General features: G+C 39.9%; 1 protein-coding gene across 1 annotated transcript; it reads left to right on the top strand.

Annotated features, from left to right (window-relative positions):
• Positions 1–252: 252 nt before the first annotated feature.
• Positions 253–3,101, top strand: LOC141640393 (uncharacterized). The gene is made up of 13 exons (XM_074449193.1): positions 253–505; positions 599–703; positions 777–881; positions 982–1,065; positions 1,173–1,288; positions 1,451–1,552; positions 1,660–1,773; positions 1,950–2,006; positions 2,080–2,146; positions 2,263–2,316; positions 2,458–2,532; positions 2,618–2,650; positions 2,741–3,101. The coding sequence occupies exons 1-13, from the start codon at positions 317–319 to the stop codon at positions 2,843–2,845; spliced, it is 1,206 nt and encodes a 401-aa protein (XP_074305294.1). The 5' UTR covers positions 253–316; the 3' UTR covers positions 2,846–3,101.
• Positions 3,102–24,794: the final 21,693 nt, after the last annotated feature.

A 24,794-nucleotide genomic window follows, 5' to 3' on the forward strand; every position in this document is an offset into this window, starting at 1 on the left:
CTATTGCTTGTATCCGGTGTTGCTTAACAAAGGCATTCAATCAAAACTTGAATGTTATATAAAAGGTTTTGTTTTGTTACTCTATGTGATTTCATATATACTAGGAATAGTTATTTTTGGGTTATCGCCAATTTGTTCGCTTAGACAATATTTGATGTTGCCAAATCTTACCAGAGGTTCTCTTGTTTGATTTCAGGTACAATCTTTCACTCCCAACGGTTTTCTGTTATACTTATGTTCACGGTTTCGTCTGGTTAATGAGCCGTGTTTAAGGGCCGCTTTAATTTGATTCTCATTCGTAGCATTGGGTATTAAGATGGGAAATCTTGGCCGTAAAACCAAAAAAATTAAAGAATATTGTTCCTTACCTGTGAGCTTTGTTGGGTGCAGCAGCACAATGGGAAGAAAACCGAGTGAGACTTTGCGGTTTTCTACCACTACTCTAGTTGGAGTCATTTTTGGTTTTTTGGTTGGGGTTTCTATTTCAATCTTCTATGTATCCAAGGTATATATGTATTTTCAGTCGCTCTTTTGTTATTATTAGTATTGTCTACTACATTAAGCTTTCTAATTTGAGTTTACGTTTCTTCATTTGTAGATAAATCCACCAAACTACATTCCTGAAACCTTGTTGCCGACTGTTAATAACCAGCAGTTTGAAGATGTCCTCGGACAAAATCAGACATTGACTAACTCATCAAAGGTTAGACATTGACTAACTCATCATCAAAGCTAGCGTAACTTGAAGCTCCGGTGATTTGTTTTTCTAATTACAGACTTGGATCAGTTCAAATCCTAGAGGAGCAGAGAGGCTGCCGCCAGGTATAGTAGCTTCTGAGTCCGACTTCTTTCTCCGTCGACTATGGGGTGAACCAAGTCAGGTATGTATAAAGATTAAAGATTTCTTGAATCTTGATCATTAACTGTCAACTTCAGAGATTTTCCTTAAATTCGATGCTTTTATTTTATTTTCTTATACAGGACGTGCCTAAAAAACCAAAGTATCTTGTAACCTTCACAGTAGGCTATGATCAGAGGAAAAATATTGAGGCATCAATTAAAAAGGTTTGTTTATGAGAATTATATAAGTTGACGCATAATTTTTTTTTTTGTGTATTTTAAGGGTTTAATGTTCATGCATGCATGCTATTATTTGATTGTTGTGCATACAGTTTTCCGATGAATTCACTATTCTACTTTTCCACTACGACGGGAGGACAAGTGAATGGGAAGAGTTTGAGTGGTCAAAACGAGCTATCCATGTTAGTGCTAGGAAACAAACAAAATGGTGAGTATCATGTTCAAATATCCTAAAAACTTTGAGTCGATTTTACTTGTGAGACCAACCATTAACCCCAGGCCATAACTAAATGAACAATACGCTAGGATTTGGGTCGGTCTCACATTTGTATTATTTTCTGTACTAATATGAGTTCCACATGCACCAAAGGTGGTTTGCCAAGCGTTTTCTACATCCCGACATAGTTGCAGCATATGAGTACATTTTTATCTGGGATGAAGACTTGGGAGTGGAGAATTTCGATGCTGAAAAGTGAGTGTCGCACTGTCGCTGCCTTATCTCTTGTGATGTCTTTTGCTATAAATAATACTAATAAATACAGCAATCTTCATTGCGCTTATTACCCATTATCATTCTAGATATCTTCAACTGGTGAAGAAGCATGGCTTGGAGATTTCTCAGCCCGGCTTGGAGTTTAACACAGGATTGACGTGGCAGATGACAAGAAGAAGAGATGGCATTGAAGTACACAAGTAAGTGAACTAGTTTCACTAATTAATACTCCCTCCGTTCCAGTATATGTTTACATTTCCTTTATTTTCCCCTCACAAAATAAAGGAAGTGTAAACATATCACTGAAACAGAGGGAGAGTAGTATTAGTATTAGTTTTTGTCATTGACTTGTTCTCATTTTTGTTTTGTTCTCAAGAGAGACAGAGGAGAAACCAGGATGGTGCAAAGATCCTCATCTACCACCATGTGCAGCGTAAGTGAACTAGTTCTACTATATTTTGTAAATATTTCTATGCAGGCCATAATTTTTATATGGATTGAATCAGATTTGTTGAGATTATGGCTCCTGTGTTTTCTCGAGAGGCATGGCGTTGTGTCTGGCATATGATTCAGGTACAAGATTTAAATTGATAAGATGTTATTGTCAAGCAATTTGTGATCATCACACTACCTATAATAATTTCATGGCCTTAATTTTGAATTTCACATTGCTAATTGACATCACACAGAATGATTTGGTTCACGGATGGGGTCTAGACTTAGCCCTCCAAAAATGTGTAGAGGTAAGTAGTTCATGTTCTTCAACTTACACGGTCTCAACTCAAACTTGCTCTTTGCATTGTTATATACTCCGTATGTATCTTATCAAGCGGAATTGTTATTTCTGAGAGTAAATTGATTTCCTTATTTCTTGTTTAAAATAGCCTGCTTATGAGAAGATAGGAGTAGTTGATGCTCAGTGGATTGTTCATAAGCGCGTTCCCTCTCTCGGAAACCAGGTCACTCAAGTTTTTCTTTTTCAGTTTCTTGCCATCCTTGTTCTCGTGCCAAGTTATTTATACAATCAAATCTGATTTTTGTCAGGGCGATGGCGGTGAAAGCGCTCCATGGAGAGGGGTATGTGAATTAAACTATTTTTTAAACACTTTTCCTTCCATTTACTACTACCAATCCCATCAAATCAAATTATATAATAATTGGTTGCAGGTGCGTATTCGATGCCTGAAAGAATGGAAGATGTTTCAGGATCGGCTAAACCAAGCCGAGAAGGCTCATGAAAAAAAGCTACTAGAGGCTCACCAGTCACCATGAGTAAAACGCCTACTAATAAGCCGCATCACATAGATATGTATATACAACAAGTACGAAATCATATCAAACACAATTTTCTGGAGAAAAATGAGTAGATTGTGATCTTATGAGATTGTTTGTTATGCCTTTGGAGCTTAAAAACTGTGAGCCTATGATTATCAAGGTTATGTTATAGATAAGAGGTTGGTAGTTAGTTGTAGATAGAGAATACATACATTACATAGGTGATGGGTTTTAGATGTACTGCATTTGTTATTAACTTATTTGATCTGGTCGACCTCTTGTTTCATACTCCGTAATTCTTCTCTTAAGAGCTTGTGCATCCATTGACATCCCTATATTTTCTCTCTCTTTTTCTCATTCGTCCACCTCACTTTCCACTAATTTTTTCATTTACCATCTCCATTTCATTACTATCTCCTGCATCAATGGGGTCAACAAATTTTCCTCTATTAATTTTACATGTTTCACCTGCCACATGGTTGTGTCTCATTTGTTGTTCAATTTGAAAAGGTTCCTCAAACAGTGAGAGCCCTCAAATGATGGGGAACCTCCCCATCATTGATGAGGCACCCCAATTAAAGAGAGAGAGTGTATTTGGGGAGGTAAAATTCAACCAGTGCACATACTCTAATGAGTCATTGTCTTTATTTGCAATTTAATTTTCTTAAATTATACCCGGTTCAATGTTAAAGGTTCAGGGCCGTTTTTAAGGGTGTTCAAGTGGTGCAACCGAAAGAGCCCCGAGATTTTTGGGGCTCCTAAATATGAATCCTAGACTAAATAGTTATACAAAAAGTTTGATCTAGCTATTGACATATAGTTATCACCATATGTGATAATGTGTTCCATCACCTATTTACTCTAGTACCTCATCAATTTATATATTGATTCTACCCAATCACAAATTCTACGACTATCCGTGTAATAACTATTAATAAGAGCTAAAGTTGAAGATTCAGACGAACACATTTCAAAATTCATGACATATTTAATCATGTTATAAAAGCAATATTTGGTTTTCAAGGAAAAAAAACCCATATGATTTATTGGACCAAAATTTAAGGTCTCGTACAGGGCCTCCATAATTTCTCAGACGGTCTCATAAAGGTCCCTGGCCTTGGTCTCCACTTGGCGGCTTGACCGTTAAAAAAAAACAAAAAGAAGTAATAAAAAAAAGGATGATAACTGCATCAAACTCTTGGTCTGGCCATCCCATGCCTTGTCTAAGGGTAGGGATGTCAGTTGAGAAAAAGGATTACGCATCTGAGGTAGTACCTCAGACCTTGTAGTATTTGAGCATACACACATTTTTTCTGAGCATATTACCATTTATAAATATAATTTTTGAGCAATATTATATTTTTTTAGTGTAATGTTTGGGTTTTTTGTCAAAAATTACCTTACATTTAGGGGTCTTTGTAAAATAACTACCTTATATTTTTTTTTTGTAAAATGCTACCTTTTATAATTTTGATTTGTATTTTTAGTACCTATTGTAATTTTCCGACAAAAAAAGTCAAATCTCCGGGATTGACTATAACTTACACGCGAGAACTTCTTTCAAACCCCATTTCCCCTTTTACCTTTTAACCCAAACAATAATCCCCATTTTCCTCATTCTTTCACTGCCTCAAATTTATCCTCCTTCATCTCAACCTCTCAACAAAATCAGTAAAAAGATGGTTTAATCAATCACAACTCCTTGCATTTGTCTTGATCATCATCATCATCCATATTCTAAGCTGCTGAAGTTCAGTTGTAGCATTTGACATGTATTAATTTTGAACCAAAAACCCTATTTTTATTCGAATCTAATTGATTAGTAATTGAATTTTAAAATCATGTGTTTAATTGTTTGGATTTTACTATCTTAGTGTTATGATAGGAAAAAGTTGTGGTAAAAATGTATATAAACACCAGAAAAGTTAACCCTAATTTTAAAATAATTGTTGAGATTAGTGACGATTAATATAATAGATGTATGTAATGACTATTTTATTCAATTGGGTACATGTTGTTTGCACTTTTCAAGACGATTATATCATCCATATGCTTATGCCTTATTTATTTGGGTAAATCATGTATTTTAGTTGTCTGACTTTTGCTTTTTGTTATTATACTTGATTTATTGAATGGAGAGGATGGATAATCAGAGTTTGAGGGCAAATTTAAGGATTTATCATGGTGGTAATTTTGTGACAAAAAAGTACAAGACTGAATATGTAGGAGGTGGACTACTTATGAAGTTTGATGAGGATGAATTTTGTTACTTCAACTTACTTTATATAGTCAACAATGATTTAAAATTGAAGGAGGGGTATGAAATGTGGTATAGAAGACCAGGTCTAAGCCTTTTTGCTGGCAAGAAAAGGATTGAAAGTGATAAAGATATAGAATCTTTGATGACAACCAAGGATATGAATGGTATTGTGAATATTTATGTGGTCCCTACCCCTCCTTCACCCACCCAGCCTTTATTACAACCAAATGCACTCAAAAGAAACCCTACATCAACTTCCTCAGCCACATCTCTAAAAAACTCCAAAAAAACAGCTCAAACACTACCTAAAAGACTACCAAAACTGCAGTGTTTTAGGTCAAAAAATCCTGGTATTCCAAATATATATGCTGAGTCTAGGGTAAAAGAGGTACATATTGAGACTTTGGTAGAAGAGGAGGTACAAGACAGAGAGTTTGAAGCTGAGCAACAGGTTGAGATAAATGCAGTAACTGATGATGAGGATGACTCAGATGATCCAGATGTCATTTTAAGTGAAGGAGACTTTGATGATGATAGTGATGATGATCTGTTTGTTGAGGCCGTTGATGAGGATGTTTCAGAATCAGTGAGTAAAGGGTTGGGGTCTTTGTCAACTAAGGGAGCTCAGCTAGAGGCATCTGATGATGAGGATGATGGAGGCAACTGTGAAGAAATTCACATAAACTCTGATGAAGATTTACTTTCAGATGATGATGAGCTTGCTAGCAATCATGGATCTGATGGTGAGGGTGAGTCTGAGGTAAATAATTATCCTACCTTTAATCCTGACACTGATTTCAAAACACCAATTAATCTGTCTTTGGGATTAAAGTTTCCCACCAATAATGTACTTAGAAAGGCATTGAGGCATCACTCAGTTGAGAATGGTTATGACTATTATTTGCTTCATAATGGAAGTAAAAGAGTGAGTGTTTACTGCAAAAGAAGGTGTGATTATGTTTGGGTGAGTGGTAGGGCTAAGTTGCCAGCTTGCATTTGTAAGAACAAAAGATGCAACTTTAAGGTTCATTCAAAAAAATTGAAAGATGAGGAAACTTTTCAAATTATGAGCTTAAGATCTTCTCATAAATGTGGATGGACTGATAGAAACAAAAAGTGTAGTGCTCTTTATTTGGCTGAAAAATACTTAGACTATTGGAGGCTAGATAGTACAACAAAAATTGAGAAGTTTCAAAGACAGGTTATGACTGATCTTGGGGTTGATATAACCTACTGGAAGGCTTATTATGCTAAACATAAAGCATTGAAAATGATTTATGGTGAGTCCGGTGAACAATACAAAAGAGTGTGGGATTATGCTGAGACACTCAAGAAATTCAATGTGGGAAGTTCAGTATTTGTGAAGTTGACTAACATAGATAGGCCTCCACCTGTTTTCCAAAGAATGTATGTATGTTTAGAGGCATGCAAAGCTGGGTTTATTGCTGGTTGTAGACCTATTCTGGGAGTTGATGGGTGTCATTTGAAGGGTCCCTACCAGGCGGGCTACTTGTAGTGTTGGGAAAGATGGCAATTGTAACATATATCCAGTTGCATGGGCTATTATTGAGGTAGAAAATACAGCTACATGGATCTGGTTTTTAGAGTTGCTCATGAAGGATTTACAAGCTCTTGGTGAAAACATAACCTTCATCTCAGATAGACAAAAGGTAAAATTTAAATATAGCAACCATAAAATTTGAAAAAAAAAAATATCATTTGCTACACCAAGCCACTAACATTCATTTGTGTATGTGTTAGGGTGGTCCTTGAAGCATTCAACAAGGTTGTCCCATATCTTTGAGATTAGATTTTCTGTAGACACATTTGGGCTAATTTCAAACTGTCATTTCCAGGTGAAGCATTTAAGCAATGCTTTTGGAAGATTGCACGAGCCTATGCAAAGGTAATCAACTATGCATATACACACTAAAATTATCACTAAGATTTAAGCAATGCTTTTGGAAGTGGCTAATACTTATATTGTTTAAACTTTGCAGGAGGAGTTTGAGAAGTATATGGCAGAGATGAAAGAGATGTCACTGCCTGGTTTCACTTACTTGAACTCAATACCCACTAAGCATTAGGCAAGGCATGCTTTTAGCACTAAGTGTAAGTCTGGTATGATGTTAAATAACTGTTGTGAGAGTTTTAATAATGTACTCAGAAAGTGTAGGGATAAGCCTGTCCTTGAGTTGCTAGAGTGGATAAGGAGGTATGATATGACTAGAATCTGGTCAAAGAGTGAGGGAGTAGCAAAACTTGAGGAAAACATAATGCCATCTATTATTAAGCAACTAGGAATTCTTTGAGAAGGAATATAGACACTGTAGGATTGAACAATCAGGCCCTCATGAATATGAGGTGGAGTACAACTTGGACAGATGGATTGTTGACTTGGAGAAAAGAACATGTAATTGCTTCAAATGGGATTTAACTGGAATCCCTTGTGTACATGCATATGCCTGCATTAAGAAGAGAAGGGGGGAACCAAAAGATTTTGTTCATGAAGCATACTCAAAGGAGGTGTATGTAAAAGCCTACTCTCATTTTATCAAGGCTCTCCCTGGTCCAAAACAGTGGGAGAAAACAGATCACCCACAACAGAGCCACCGCTGAGGAAAAATGCCAGGAAGGCCAAGCCTTAAAAAAAGGAGAAGAGAAGCAGGTGAAACAGAAGGAACAAGGAAAACTGTGAAGAAGAAGGGGGCAAAGAAAACATGTGGAAATTGTGGCAACAAAGGGCACAACAAAAAAGGTCAAAAACCCACCAATGGTCGACCAGAAACAACAATGGTCGACGAGCAATCAACAAGTAAGTCGCAACTCATTAAAAGCACTAATGTATCCCATTCATACAACATTTACAAGAATAACTAATGCATTTGTTTGATATTTTCTACATAGGAGGTTATGCAGTTAAGCCAAGGTCCTCCACATGGAAGCCAGATTTGATTAAGCCAAGGTCCTCTATAACAATGGAAGATAGATTTGATGTTTTTGATGTATCTTTTGGACAAGTTGTATGTTTTGCATAAGTTGTATGTTTTGGACAAGTTGTAGGATGTCACCTTTTGTGAAGCAAATACATTGCCATCTTTTGTAATGTAAGATTGAATGTTTCAGGCAAATAGAATTGCCATCTTTTGTAAGACAGTTTTAATGCAATGTAAGGTACAATGTTTCAGGCAAATAGAATGTCATCTTTTCAATTGCAACAAGTTTTCCATACAACTTACAGCCATCAAAATAACAAGTACTCAAAAGTACACCAACATGAAACAACTCTAAAAAAGGGGAAATCTAAAAAATTCCAAACTACAACAAAAACAACAACTGCTACAATGAGTAATTTGTACTTCTTCATCTCCTTCTTCAATATCTCCAAGTCTTTAAAATTGCCATTGTACTTGGATTCAAGCCTTGACAAATTCTCTTCAAAAGCTTTCCTATCTTTAACCATTTCATTCATATCATTTTTTAGAGTTCTATTCTCACTCAATAAGTTGTTAATTACCTTTTTTTGCCAAATAGTCATATCTTCATCAACCCATGAGAAAAATCTGCAATTGCGAGATCGTGAATGATGGTCATAGTAAGGGCAAGCTGCAAATCGTCGTCCGGGATTGAGGTGCGTCCATGAAGTTTGGACTGTAGCAAGGGAGCCACAATAACATTCCATCCTTGAGTAAGACTTCTTGCCCATGTTGGAAGACCCACTTGACATTAGAAGATTGATGAAATTGTTTTAACCCTAAAAATGTGAAGGAGAGATAAATAGAGAGAAGATTTAAAGAGAATGATGTAAAATGAAATAAGAGGGAGAAAGAGGAAGGTAAAAAAGAGGGGAAATATGAGGTAAAGTTGCAGGGGAAGGAGAAATATAAAGAACTTCTCACGTGTAAGTTATAGTCAATCCCGGAGATTTGACTTTTTTTGCCGGAAAATTACAATAGGTACTAAAAATACAAATCAAAATTATAAAAGGTAGCATTTTACAAAAAAAAAAATATAAGGTAGTTATTTTACAAAGACCCCTAAATGTAAGGTAGTTTTTGACAAAAAACCCGTAATGTTTTAGTAAATGTACTAAAAAACTTTATACTAAAGCAGAACTCAAAAACTTTAAAATAAAACTCAAAAAATAAACAATAAGAGGTACTACCTCAGATGTATAGTCTATGAACTGATGTCAGTTTCATCTGTACCACCAATTCACTCAATCCTAAAAAAATGGATGAGTACTCGACTTAAATGGATGAAGGATGATGATAGATGAAACAGATGACGGATGAATGATGGTTTGGATGAAAAAATCTCACCTGTCATCCATCCACCATCCAATATTATTTATTTTTTTTTAAAAAAAATATATAATGTAAAGTTGAGGTATAAAATATTTTAGTTTTCTATTTCTTTTCTACTCTCAAAATAAATATTCGATAAAAGTACTTGCGAAAAAGTTAAACTAAAAAATGATCCAAATATAAATTTTTTTATAGTGGATTAAACTACATCTTTTTTTTTAGATTTATATATTTTTTATAGTGGATTAAAATACATTTTTTTTTAGATTTATATGTAATCATCCGTTTATCACCCGATCCACTTGTTTTATCCGCAAATGATGAATGATAAATTTCACGAATGGTGGATGACACGAGTTTGATGAAATTTTATTGCGACGGATGAAGGCTCACCAGACTCCAACCTTGACCATTTCCATCCCTACCTAAGGACCAACTCAAGGTCGACCATCCTCGAAATCGCCCACCCGCCCGACCCCAATAGCCGATGCAACCAAGAGAGTCGGCAAGTCCGACCCAACCCGATATAACCCAAGAATATTACAAACGGACCCAACCCAATGACAACCAGTAACTCGACATGACCTGATAATCAGTGACCCGAACCCGACCCGGCCCGATATGAACCCGACCCAGCATTGATCCGATTAACTTGATGACTCGACAATAATTATTAAGCTTAATATTGATTAAAATGAAACCGATTTTGTGTTTAGTTTGATACCTAGTACCTTTGACATAATAAAGAAGTAACTAAACCAAGTAATGGTAAAAAATTAAAAGGTGCCTCAAAATAACTAGACCCGACAATGATCCAATCCAAACTCAATCAGACCTGTCCCGATATGGCTCGAGCCCGATAAAAGTCGATTCGACTAACCCGATTGCCACCTTTCGATGCAGGGTCGAGCAGGTTGGCCTGGCCCGGCCCTAAACCAGCCCGGTGCACCTTTACTTCAAGCACGACGTATGAAGTATGTCTCAATATCTCGAATACTTGCCCACCAAAAATAAGAAGAAAAGAGCGGGAAACAACTAATTCAGTTAGGCAGTTGGATATCTCTCAGTCTCTCACCATAAGAGCTAATCTAATTCAGTTGCCCACTCTATCTCCTCTCATTTCACTGGGTCACTCTTGTTTTCGTTGGTGATTCCATCGTAGACAGAAAGTTAACTAGATTGCTGCTTATTACCCTTCGTAATTCTCTCCATTACCATCGCTGCTGCTTCTTCTTCTTCTTCTTCTTCTTCTTCTTCTTCTTCTTCTTCTTCTATCATTTGCTAAATAAATATCAATTATAACTAAATAAAATAGTATTCTTGCGATTATTATTGATCTGAAATTTGTTCTTTTAATAATAGTTTCGGTTTGTTATTTTTGAAGGAAATGGAAGGAGCGAAGATGATGAAAGCAATTATTTGGGCCAAAATCTGCATATTGAGCAAGGGGAGAATTGATCCGTTAAGAGGAGTAGGAGGGACGAATTGGGCTGGATAGACTGACAGCCTTGAGGAGCCCGTAAGCAAGGAGCAACCAGGTTGGCTTCTGGCAGAATGAAGAGCATTGGGCCTTAGCTAGCAAGCTATAACCCGGCAGCAGAAGAAACCCAACGAGGATGTACTTCGGCTAACTTATCATGCAAGCAACCTAAACCCTACTAGGGTTTGGGTCCTATATATAAGGCAAAGGGAGGGAGAAAGAGCAATCATTCATACACATACAAACCCTAGACATTGTACTAGCAAGATAGAGTGCCACCATTATTGTACTCGTCCTCCATATTACAAAGCTAGTGCAATCCTTGGAAGGGTACCGTCCCCTTCCCATGATCGGTTTCACATTGGGTTTTCCGTGTCACCAAATTCCTTGTATTAAATCTCTTATTCACATCTTTAATTGCTTACGTATTGTCCATACAAACATCGCTAATCACACAAATAACGTATAAGACCACTTTGACCTAATTTAACCTAATTCGGTAGAAAAATACCAAAATAGTTTGGCACCCACCGTGGGGCATAGTGGTCGTCGTCGTTAATTACTCAACACAAAATGGACGGAAGCAGGATCGCAACATCAGCATCACCAACCGGGTCAGTAGGTAGCCAGCCGTCGTTGATACCGCCAAACCCCATCCAGAATCCGGCTTCAACGGCTCAAGCTCAGGCGCCCGGATACACGTCGAGAGTCACACCCTCAGTTAAGGTCACCCTACCTCCCAAGATTCCTACTGTAGGACAACACTAGTCTGACAAAAGGTCAGGAGGCGTACATCTCACCCCACCACCAAGCCCAACACAGACCTTGCTTAACGGCATGAACAATTTGCAGAAAATAGTAAATAGTATGCGGAAAGACCAGAAGAAGGCATAAGCCTAAAAAACAAAAAGGAACAGGGAGCTTTGGGCGAAGATAGACCTCATGAAGCAACAAGCAAACACGCCAGCAAGCACAGAAGGTGGAAACCCGGACCCAATAGTAGAACATTCACAAGAGGCATCAGGCAGCAGGAATCAACCGCGGCAGATCCCAACCGAGTTGGTTACCAGGTTAGATCAGCGGTGCTGTCAGGAGAAAGAATAGTCTCACATGGGCTAGGATATCTAACACCACCGGGCAGCAATCAGCGTGGACATGGGCCACGGGCTCGTGGATTTGGGCCACCTACCGTCTGCGGTCACGGGTCACCCGCACGCCAAGCCAATGCGTGGACATGCAGCGGTCTTTTGAAAGCCACGCTCGGCGACGTAAAAATGCCTTCGACCGGATCGCTTTAGATCGGTCGGTTTCGTCTCGGTAAAGGTCTCAAAACGATGCAGAGATGTTCGGAGTCGCCACCAAGCGTTTTTGGGATGCTTGGAACCCGTTCGAATCCACTTTATACCTAGGTCAACCAAGGCAAAAAGCGGTGTTTGACATAGGTACTAAAGATAAGGACTCGTCCCCCTTTTAGCATTCTATGCCTAAAATGACTCTCGTACGCCCTGGATAAGGCCATCCACTATCCAAAGGTTCTGAGTAAGGGGTAAGGGTGTACGTATTGGGAAGCCCTTTAATCGGACACCCAATCCCGCCCGCGTTAGCGGCTTCTACTGATCGATCGTGGTTGTTTAAGTGCAAAAGTTGATGAAACGGTGTAAATGCATGAATGCACATCCAAAAGTTTTAACCTAACATGTGAGCTTTCTAAGTCGGTTTGTTAATCCAAGTACCAGACATAAGATGTCAAGTTGGATTTAAATTGATTTGCATGTGAAAACGGAAATTAAACATCCATTTACCAAGTTCGGGTTATGATGCTTAACACGATCCATTTATTGAAAAAGGGTGTCAAATGACAAAGTGTAAAAACGTAAGCTTGTCAATCTGATCCGTCATGTATTCGGATTAACCATAATCGGGATCGTCCTAGAAAAGTGCTAAGAACGAGGCAGAATAGTGCGGCCCTGTTAAGGCGCGAGCCTATTGGCGAGGTAAGGGGCTTTGCCCAGGTTCTGAAATATGAAAGCAGAGGGCCTCTTGGGGCGCAAGCCATGGGGCGAACCAAGAGATGCCTCCTGGTTGTTAAAATGGTTGTTTAAAACCGTATTTGTGAATAAATGATTTGCAAGTATGGTTTGCATGACTCGGAATAATTACTATTATGTTAGTAATATTCGTTGTCGTATTTGCAAGTTTGAAAAGCATAGTAAAATGTGTAAAAGGAAAATATTTGATTTGAACTGATTATGTTAAGTTCAATTATTTGTAATTAGTCAAGTTTGTCATCGTACTCCGATTAAACCGACATGGTATAAGGAACCAAGGATGATTATGAATTATGACTAATATGTTTACAAATGTAAATAAATGAGAAAAATGCTAAATAAAAGAAAAGGGTGTTAAAATACCCATTAAAATATAATTAACCAAATAATATCATCGAGTCACGGAATAAACCGTCATGGTATAAGGAACCAAGGATAATTTTTGTAATGGTCAAAATATTTCTCATAAAAATGAATTAAAATGGTAAAAACCGTAAAAGGAAAGAGGTAAAAATAAAAGAAATGAATAAAGAGGAAAGACGAGAACAAACACGGATGAGTCTGACCTGGACACCCACAAGAGGCGCGAGCATCCATGCATATCAAGGAGCTTCTGTCTCAGGCCAAAACTCGGTTTTGACTCGTCTAACCTATATTTGAATCGTGTTATGCATTGTTCATGTTCATAAAGTTATGAAAACAGTAAAGACATGAAATAAGTGAGATATTTACACCCTCAAACTTACGTATTTTTATGTTTGCGTGGTAGACGACTTTAGAGACGGTTTTCTCGTTGTGACTACTCGCGATCAAAGAAGTTTAAAAAGAGTGCCTTAAAAAAAGATTTGGTTTTGAAAATGAGTTGAAAATATGTTGATTAAAACATGTTGATTGATGAGTTGAGTTGGTCGAATGGGTCGGTCGAATGCACGGCGACGGTACCAAACAAAATGTGTAAGGCTTGTGTTTACGATCGGTAGATCGTAAACACGTGTCGATTTGTTGACTTAGGAAGTCGAGTATAGAAGTTTAAGGGAGATGTGAGGGGGCGGAATCTCGCGTGAAGTTTATGGTGTGATGGTGGGTATTTATAGAGAAATGTGGGATGGTAGGTCGATTGTGTTTGCTTGGAGGCTAAGCAGACACCCCATTGAGGCGCGAGCTACCTCGTGATACAAATGGGTGTATTGTCCCTTTCAATTTGGACGTGGCCTATTCTCCATCCATTACTGATTTGTGGTAATCAAATAGGATGTCGTGTAACAATATGGGCATTTAATAAGATGATTTTGGTGTTACTTGAGGTAGGTGTTTTGTGTGCTTGACTCGGGTTTGACCAGTGTGAGTCGGGATTTGAATTTCGAGTCGGTTTTTGGCCCGGTGTCGGTTTTGACTCTAATTAGGGTAATTTTAATGGAAATGACATGATGAAGGCATTCATGGCATTATTTTTGATATTCGAGATTTGGGTTGACTCAGGTTTACTCGAGTTGCGGGTTTCTGAGTCGGTTTTGGGTCCGAAGACGGTTTTGACTCTAATTAGGGTCATTTTAATGGAAATGACATGATGAAAACATTCATGGCATTATTTTTGACATTCGAGATTTGGGTTGACTCAGGTTGACTCGAGTTGCGGGTTATTGAGTCGATTTTGGGTCCGAAGATGGTTTTAACTCTAAATAGTATTATTTTAATGCAAATGAAGTTAGAAAACATTTGAAATCATTTTTATATCCGAGTAGTGCATTAAACCGTCTCATGTATAGCCAATCCACGCATGCATATCAAAAACACGTTATAGTCCGATCATCATCGGGTGGTTTTTGGAAGGTGCAGATACTGGGTATCTATAGAGCCCTCACTTTGACTGAGGCTTGGACAGGGCGAAAGTCAAAGTATGATCTCCAGTCAATCAAGATTACAACCTGAAGACCATTGCGACGTCAAGGCGACTCAAAAGGGTTTGAGCCAAGGATCTGCCGTCGGGAAGGGCGACGTCGAGGCGGCTCGGGGATTCGAGTCAAGGACCTGCCGTCGGGAACAGTTTAGAGTCTGTCGACTTTCGATTCGGGTCGTTTAAAGTCCACTAGACTACGTATAAAGACTCGCCAGCCATAAGAAGGAATCATACCTGAGGCATCTTCGGGATACGTCCTTGAATCTTTTGCGCGCAAAGACTCGCCAGCCGGTGTTGAAGGCGGTGCGTTTTGAGGCTCGCCGGCCGTAGGAAGGAGTCATACCTGAGGCATCTTCGGGATATGTCCTTGAGTCGTATCTTGTGTGCGTGCAAAGGCTCGCCAGCTGTGATAAGGAGTCGTACCCGAGGCATCTTCGGGATACGTCCTTGAGTTGTACCTTGTTTGCGGACAAAGGCTCGCCAGCTTGTGAAAAGGAGTCGTACCCGAGGCATCTTTGGGATACGTCCTTGAGTTTTACCTTGTTTGCGGACAAAGGCTCGCCAGCCGTATGCGTTGTAAGGCTTGCCAGCCATCTATGGTCGAATGATCGACTGTGGAAAATAGCATGTGTGACATCCATTTAAAAATTGGCACTCGCTGGGGAGTTAGAAACTTCTCAGGACTCGCCGGGGATATGAGTTGCTGCTCGCTGGGAGGTAGCGTAAGCCATGTAATCGGCGGGGTTAAAGCTCTTGGACTTGATGGGTCACCGTTTGTTGGGAAGATCCCAATACTCTGTTGGAGTGCGTTTGTCTTGTCAAGATTACCTGCAGGGTTAGTGACCACACAAATCCGCAGTCGCGTAGACAAGGACGTTGAATGCAAGCATATAAGCACGTAAGCACATAATCATGTGAGCAGTTAGCATATAAGCAACTAGTACGTAAGCATATAAGCACGTAAGCACATAAGCATGTGAGCAGTTAGCATATAAGCAACTAGCATGTAATATCTCACGCGAAGGGAGATAGAATTTTTGAAAGTTGTGAAGCTTAAAATTGAGTCTTACTACTAGTATATCCGTGACACGTGACCGTTGCGCCATTGACTCACATAGACGCATCTTGTGATCGACAAGCGACGGTCGTGAACGTGATACAAACTCAAGTGATCGACACGACACGGGGGTGACTCGACGTGATTTTGCTTATGTGTGTGCAACTCCTAGCAAAGAAAGGGTGACAATGCGTATCAAATCCTTGAGGTGAAGATCCGCTCGGCCGGGGAACATGAATTGATTAACTTCTCCAGACATCTTTGCCTCCGTTTGCTTGTTTGAGATCCTTCTCGAGGTATGATGATTTGGAGAGCGGAACCAAAACCTTGTCATCGTTCGAACCGAGCACTAGGCTATGGGCGGTTTTATTTTGGACTGTAGTTGAGACTCAAAAGATGTTTGAGGATAAAGGATGGGTGGCGTCTCGAAAGAGAAGCCCCCAGAGTGAGAAGGTGGGAATTTGATAAAACAAGGAATGGGCGATGTCTTAAGGAAGAAGCCCCCGGTAAAGAGGTATAAGATTAATCTTTGCAGCTTGGTAGGCTGATTTTGAGGATCGATGTTGACGGTTGAGATTGAAATGGGTGTGCAGTTGTGAAAGGAGTATGCGGTTGTGCCCTTGTAATAGGACTGCCTACGTATTTTTGTGTTTGCGAAATCAAACCAGATCGTAGTTCTGAGGTGTGTGTGCAATGGGTTGCAAATTGAAGGTGTGAAAATTGAATGTGTGTGGGGGTGTGGTTGTGCCCTTGTAATAGGACTGCCTACGTATCCGCGTGTGTGTGAAATCAAACCAGATCGTAGTTCTGTATGTGTGTGCCTAAGCGAGTTGTTAGGACCTTGAAGTGATTTTGAGGTGTATGGTTGTGTCCTTGAAGGACTGCCTACGTATTCACGTGATGTGAAATCAAAACAGATCGTAGTTCTGAATGTGTGTGCCTAAGCGAGTTGTTAGGACCTTAAAGTGTGAGGGTCACGACGGTAAATTCCGTTTGGTGACTCGTCTGAATGTGTGCCTAAGCGAGTTGTTAGCACCTTAAAGTGAGAGGGTCACGACGGTAAACTCCGTTTGGTGACTCGGGAAATTGATTTGAGGTAATTCCTCCTTGATCACGAATCGAAGAGGTGTAATTTGTGAAAATGTTCCTTATCAAGTGAGTACATTAAAAAGTGGACCCTAAGGGTAGATTAGGTATGTCCCGTTCTCCATAGCAAAGCATTCGAGGACTCCGTATCTGGGTTAGGGTGAAAATGGCTTTGACATTATGGAATGTGGAGCTTGGTAATAAAAGGTTTGTTTAACAGATAAAAATTTGGAGTTGAGGGTCACGACGGTAAATTCCGTTTGGTGACTCGAAAGTTGATTGAAGAGAAATACCTCTTGATCATGAATCGAAGAGGCATAGCTTGTGAAAATGTTTCTTGTTACGTGAGCACACTAAAAATTGAACTCTAAGAAAGCAATGTTTTTTGAAGACTCTGAATTTGGGTGAAGGTGGAAATGGCTCCGGCATTTTGGAATGTGAAGCTTGGTAATAAAAGGGTTGTTTAACAGATAAAAATCTGGAGTTTGTATTTTGTGGTGTTTAGGCCGGTGGATTGCGGCTTGTAATGTGGTGCGGAATGGGGTCTCCGGCTTGATGTGGCCTGAGCACGAAATGGTTGGTAAACAATGTGGGATCAGAATCCCATGTCTGGACTTAAAGGTTAAGGTGTGATATTACGGGCTTGAGGGGAATCCTCAGAAGCCTAGATAGGTCTCCTTGTAGTAGTCTCTAGAAGGACTTAAGGGTGAAGTGATGTTGGTTATGATCTTGAGGGGAATCCCCAGGATCCTAGATAGGTCTCCCTGTAACGGTCTCTAGAAAGACTTAGGGATAAAGCAGTGTTGGGTTTGTTGTTAATTGACGAGTCTTAAGCTCTTGTTTTAGCTCTTTGACATTAGGTTTTTGTATTTTTGTGTTTTGTACTTGTTGGTCCCGGAGTTTGGAGGGAAGAAATGTTGGTCATGGGCTTTGGACTTGTTGGTCTTGGACTTGGTGTTTTGGACTGACTTGTTTGGTGTTTTGGACTTGTCGGTCCGGGATTTTGTGTGTTGGACTCGTTGATCCTGGGCTTTGGACTTGTTGGTCTATTCGGATTAACCAAAATCGGGATCATCCTAGAAAAGTGCTAAGAATGAGGTAGAACAGTGCCAGGCAGCCCTGTTAAGGCGCGAGCCTATTGGCGAGGTAGGGGGCTTTGCCCAGGTTCTGAAATATGAAAGCAGATGGCCTCTTGGGGCGCGAGCCATGGGGCGAACCAAGAGATGCCTCCTGGTTGTTAAAATGGTTGTTTAAAACCGTATTTGTGAATAAATGATTTGCAAGTATGGTTTGCATGACTCGGAATAATTACTATTATGTTAGTAATATTCGTTGTCGTATTTGCAAGTTTGAAAAGCATAGTAAAATGTGTAAAAGGAAAATGTTTGATTTGAACTAATTATGTTAAGTTCAATTATTTGTAATTAGTCAAGTTTGTCATCGTACTCGGATTAAACCGACATGGTATAAGGAACCAAGGATGATTATGAATTATGACTAATATGTTTACAAATGTAAATAAATGAGAAAAATGCTAAATAAAAGAAAAGGGTGTTAAAAAACCCATTAAAATGTATTTAACCAAGTAATATCATCGAGTCACGGAATAAACCGTCATGGTATAAGGAACCAAGGATGATTTTTGTAATGGTCAAAATATTTCTCATAAAAATGAATTAAAATGGTAAAACCCGTAAAAAGAAAGAGGTAAAAATAAAAGAAATGAATAAAGAGGAACGACGAGAACAAACACGGATGAGTCTGACCTGGACACCCACAAGAGGCGCGAGCATCCATGCATAGCAAGGAGCTTCTGTCTCAGGCCAAAACTCGGTTTTGGCTCGTCTAACCTATATTTGAATCGTGTTATGCATTGTTCATGTTCATAAAGTTATGAAAATAGTAAAGACATGAAATAAGTGAGATATTTACACTCTCAAACTTAAGTATTTTGATATTTGCGTGGTAGACGACTTTAGAGACGGTTTTCTCGTTGTGACTACCCGCGATCAAAGAAGTTTAAAAAGAGTGCCTTAAAAAAAGATTTGGTTTTGAAAATGAGTTGAAAATATGTTGATTAAAACATGTTGATTGATGAGTTGAGTTGGTCGAATGGGTCGGTCGAATGCACGGCGACGGTACCAAACAAAATGTGTAAGGCTTGTGTTTACGATCGGTAGGTCGTAAACAGGTGTCGATTTGTTGACTTAGGAAGTCGAGTATAGAAGTTTAAGGGAGATGTGAGGGGGCGGACTCTCGCGTGAAGTTTATGGTGTGTGATGGTGGGTATTTATAGAGAAATGTGGGATGGTAGGTCGGTTGTGTTTGCTTGGAGGCTAAGCAGACGCCTCATTGAGGCGCGAGCTACCTCGTGATACAAATGGGTGTATTGTCCCTTTCAATTTGGACGTAACCTATTCTCCATCCATTATTGATTTGTGGTAATCAAATAAGATGTCGTGTAACAATATGGGCATCTAATAAGATGATTTTGGTGTTACTTGAGGTAGTTGTTTTGTGTGCTTGTCTCGGGTTTGACCCGTGTGAGTCGGGATTTGAATTTCGAGTCGGTTTTTGGTCGGTGTCGATTTTGACTCTAATTAGGGTCATTTTAATGGAAATGACATGATGAAGACATTTATGGCATTATTTTTGACATTCGAGATTTGGGTTGACTCAGGTTGACTCGAGTTGCGGGTTTCTGAGTCGGTTTTGGGTCCGAAGACGGTTTTGACTCTAATTAGGGTAATTTAATTGAAATGACATGATGAAAACATTCATGGCATTATTTTTGACATTCGAGATTTGGGTTGACTCGGGTTGACTCGAGTTGCGGGTTTCTGAGTCGGTTTTGGGTCCGAAGATGGTTTTAAGTCTAAATAGTGTTATTTTAATGCAAATGAAGTTAGAAAACTTTTGAAATCATTTTTCATATCCGAGTAGTGCATTAAACCGTCTCATGTATAGCCAATCCATGCACGCATATCAAAAACACGTTATAGGCCGATCATCATCGAGTGGTATTTGGAAGGTGCAGATACTGGGTATCTACAGCAGCCAGCAACGCAGAGATGATATCAGGTAACGCTCCAACCAATAATTTAGGTATGACTAATCAGATACCTGGCGCAGGATTCGTAAGCAGTCCAAGGTAGTCTGGCACCCGGGGACACTCATAACATCGACCCTCTTGGATAATGGGCAAAATCAGAGCCCTGGAGAGTTATGACCAGGAAGCAGCACCCAGAATTAGCAGCAGCCAGTCAGCAGACTAACAAACTAGCAGTACTTGGAGTTAAGGGAGATGCTAAGAAAGGTACCAGGGATGCCACCTCCACTTGAGAAGGCAGGCCCTGGTAGCTACGCAGACTCGTCATTCGTGGACGCAATATCGGTTGTTGCCATGCCAAAAGGGCTCAATAACCCAAATATGACACTCTTTGACGACATAACGGACCCCTTCGACCACGTAAGCCAATACAAGCAAAAATAATGATAGTAACAGCCATTGGGCATGTAAAGGAAGCTTGTATGTGCAAGGGGTTCGGGTCAACACTGTCAGGACCGGCGCTCTGATGGCTTGTAAGTCTGCCTAAATGGTCAATATCAACATTTGCCAACTTGGTAAACGCGTTCACTCAGCAGTTCGCTAGCATCCGGAAGCCACAAAAGCACGCTGGTGATCTATACCGAATAGTCCAAGGCGTCAACGAGACGATTGGAGAATTCAAAACCAGGTTCAATAAGGAAAAGGTAGCAGTACGGGAGTGTGACATGTCGACAGAAGTAGAAGCATTCAGGAACGGCCTACACCACGATTCAGATCTATACAAACTGCTGACAATGCATCCCTGCCACAGCTTTGAAGCAGTCCACGATTCAGATCTATATAAATTACGTGATGGAAGAGGCTGAGGAACCGGTGACAATAATGTCATCCACACATACTAGCAGAAAAATGGTAACAGAAGAGATCGAATAGATGAATAGAGAGGGATCTACAATAGAGTTTTTAAAACCGTAGGATAATATAAAGGTGCGGAGTGAGTTCATTATACCATGCCCGAGGGGCTTGCTTAAGACCATAAATGGCCTTGGACAATTTGCACACATGACCTGGGAGATACGGATCAACAAAGCATAGGGGTTAGGTCATGTATACCGTGTCAGATAGGGTGCCTTGGAGGAAGGCGCTGTTGACATCAAGATGACGGAGAGGCCAATGATGACTAATGGCAATAGAAAGTATAAGATAGACATTAGAGGGTTCGACAACGGGGATAAAGGTCTTGGAAAAATCAAGGCCAGGGCGTTGATGGGATCCTTTAGCAACAAACCTAGCTTTGTACTTATCAATGGAATTATCCGGATTGTATTTAATACGGAAAACCCACTTGAAACCAATATTATTGTAGGAAGGAAGAGGAGGAATAAGAGTCCAGGTTGTATTTTTTGTGAGGGCAGAGAACTCAGGTTCCATCGAAGCGTGCCAATTAGTGTCTACAAGGGCTTGCTTTATAGTCGAAGAAAGATGAGAGGGAGAGGAAACAGAGAGAGAGAGAGAGAGAGAGAGAGAGAGAGAGAGCATATTTAGGACTCAGCTTAACTATATTATTAGATAAGCGAGTGTAATACTCCGTATTTATAAGTCTTGGGGTACTCTATCGAGTAGGCCTTACTCTGTCGAGTAAGGGTAAGTTGCGTTTTAGAAAAGTTTCTGACCTGTAGGGTACTCTATCAAGTAGCCTTAGGTACTCGATAGAGTAAGGGGGTACTCTATCAAGTAGCCTTAGGTACTCGATAGAGTAAGGGGGTACTCTATCAAGTAGCCTTAGGTACTCGATAGAGTAAGGGGGTACTCTATCAAGTAGCCTTAGGCACTCGATCGAGTAGGGGGGTACTCGATCAAGTACCTTGGGTACTCGATCGAGTGTCCGGTTTTACGGGGAGTTTTCTCGGGTTTTGTTAATTACGCGATTTGTGGGTTAATATCCGTATACTACCCCTTTAATTGTAGGACTATAACGTAAAATATACATGTGAATATAGTCATAAAACATAAAAACGATAAGGAACAAGAAATCAACCTCGGGTCCTTGATGAACGGCGTAAAGAAGAAGTAAATCAAACCGATTCCCTCCTAATTGTTGCACCCAAGACCTTGTCCGAGATATGCCCTTGTGCTAGAACAGTGTTCTCCGATTGCCTTGCAATATTGGGAGAACTGATGTGAGTTTTTCACTGGATGAGAGATCCGAATTTCGAGAGGCACTGTTCTCGAAACCCTAATTATTTTTAGCAAATGATCATTAGGTTAGACTAGAGGAGAAGCTCTCCTTATGTCTTTGGATGGCTCGGCCAAACCGTGGGAGAGGAGCCTCATGGGCTTTTTAATTTCCTCTTCACTTAAGCTCGCGGTCCGGTCCAAAACTCGCTAAGTGTATATGATGCGGTCGATTATAAATCGTTATCGGTTATCGGAAATTAAGGCATCACTAATAATACGGGTTAGCTGAATTATTAATACGTGTCCGACAAAAAAAAAACAGTATTGTATAATTACATTCAATATACATTTAATTAAATATAAATCGCTTATATTTAATTTTACGAATTAATTGGTTAATTCGCCTTTAGCCCATGATATTTAATCCGTATTAAATATAATATCTCAACATCACATATTTGACTAATTTTGGTCAAATAACTCGGACTAATGGTTAGTCAATTTTGGCATCTACATGACAAGTATTTCCATACCGTCACGTCTCTCGAACGTATCCTATAGGTGTGACTTTTAGGGACCAGTTGATCACCGCCATCCGTATGACAATAACGTCAAACTTATCTAGCAAGCCAACCGTTATTGATAAACGTGGATCAACGGATAATAATACCAAAGTATGCCCTTTGATCCTTTTAGAGGTTTATAAGTCCTTGCACTAATTGTTAAGGACACCAACCCCAACAAGCTCCCACTTGTCCGTACAAGTGCATGTGCAATGACGTTATCCGCACTAACTGGAGGACACAAGCTCAACAAACTCCCACTTGTCCGTACAAGTGTATGTGCGATAACCGATTCTCATATTCATTTAAATATTTCTCCCACTCAATGTAAAACAATTTGCAGATCTGGATCCGCAAAGGTCGTATTTTACAATCGATCTGTATCTAGAGTGGTTTCCCCGACTAGAGAGTAACTTAACTGATAAAACGAATCCGTATCCGAGCATGGCCATGCATTTCGATTCTGACTCCTCGAGTGGCCCTGAGAAATATCGAGTACCTGATAAAGGCTGAATATTTCCTTCAACTCGACTCCTTCCGATCTAAGCACAGCATGAAATGACCCAGAAAAAATCTACTTGGCCCCCTGTTACGGATGACCGTGAGAAAGAAACCAAAGTCACCCAAAATCTGCCGTAGTCTCAAGAGACAGTCGATAGTCAAGAGATTCGACTCTAAGGATCACCATGGAAGTCCTATCCACGACCGGGCAGTGAATGTTATAAAACATTTAGGACTCCACGTCGATGTCACAATTGTGTCCTACGAAATATCCGTATAATTCGCCTCGTGATTGGTCGTCAACCGGTTGACTTATGGCTCGTTGAACCCACCATCAACCAACGTCACGAGAATAATTGCGAGTTATCAGCTCATGTGGGCAATTAAGGACTAACAAGATATGATGTTTGTTCAGTTCACTTTGTGGTGTTCAAAATTGTCGTACAATTCCACATGAAAAACAAAATATGTATATAAATTATCATAACGATGATGTCGTATAGAGTACAAAAGAGAATGAATCTGATCCATAAAAGAGTACTACAACTTAGGAACACGTTTAATTCCCATGGAATTAACATGCCCTTCATGCTTATCTTGTCGTAATGGTTTAGTGAGAGGATCTATGTTATCATCGTAGCAATCTTTTCTATCACTACTTCCTTTTGCTCCACGTAATCCCGGATTAGATGAGCTTTCCGTTGTACATGTCCGGACTTGTTACTAGACTTTGGCTCCTTAGCTTGGAAGATGGCACCACTATTGTCGCAATAGATGGTGATCGGGTCATTCGAACTAGGCACTACGATAGCCCATGTAAGAATTGACGCATCCATATCGCTTCCTTTGTTGCTTCAGACGCGGCATAGTACTCGGACTCGATCGTAGAATGTGAATAACAGTTTGTTTCGAACTCTTCCGGTGACTGCAGCGCCATTAAGAGTAAAAACGAATCGGACCGAGATTTCGAGTCATCTCGATCCGTTTGGAAGCTAGCATCTGCAGAATCAGGTTTGCGCATAGCGTTTGAGAGCCTCCATAAGTCAATGCCCAATCTTTAGTCCTCCGTAGGTACTTAAGAATGTTCTTGATGACCCAGCCAATGTGGTTCACCTGGATCTTTGTTGGAATCGAATTGTCATACTCAATGCATATGCCACGTCCGGACGTGTGCATATCATGGCATACATGATTGATCCTATAGCCGAAGCATAAGGAATCCGTGTCATGCGCTCTTTCTCTTCCGGTGTCTCGGTGCCGAGATCGGCTCAAATGCACCCCTGGAGCCATAGGAAGGAACCCCTTCTTGGAGTTAGTCATGCTGAATCTCTCTAGGACTTTGTCTATGTAAGACTCTGGTCGAGAGATAACATCCGTCGTGATCTATCTCGATAGATACGGATGCCTAGAATTTCTCGTGCCTCTCCCGGATCTTTCATCCGGAAATGGTTTTTCAACCATACTTTCACCGAAGTTAAGAGAGGTATGTCATTCCCAATCAGGAGTATGTCGTCAACATA

Source organism: Silene latifolia, unplaced genomic scaffold (genome assembly GCF_048544455.1).
Source record: "Silene latifolia isolate original U9 population unplaced genomic scaffold, ASM4854445v1 scaffold_79, whole genome shotgun sequence".
NCBI lineage: Eukaryota > Viridiplantae > Streptophyta > Magnoliopsida > Caryophyllales > Caryophyllaceae > Silene > Silene latifolia.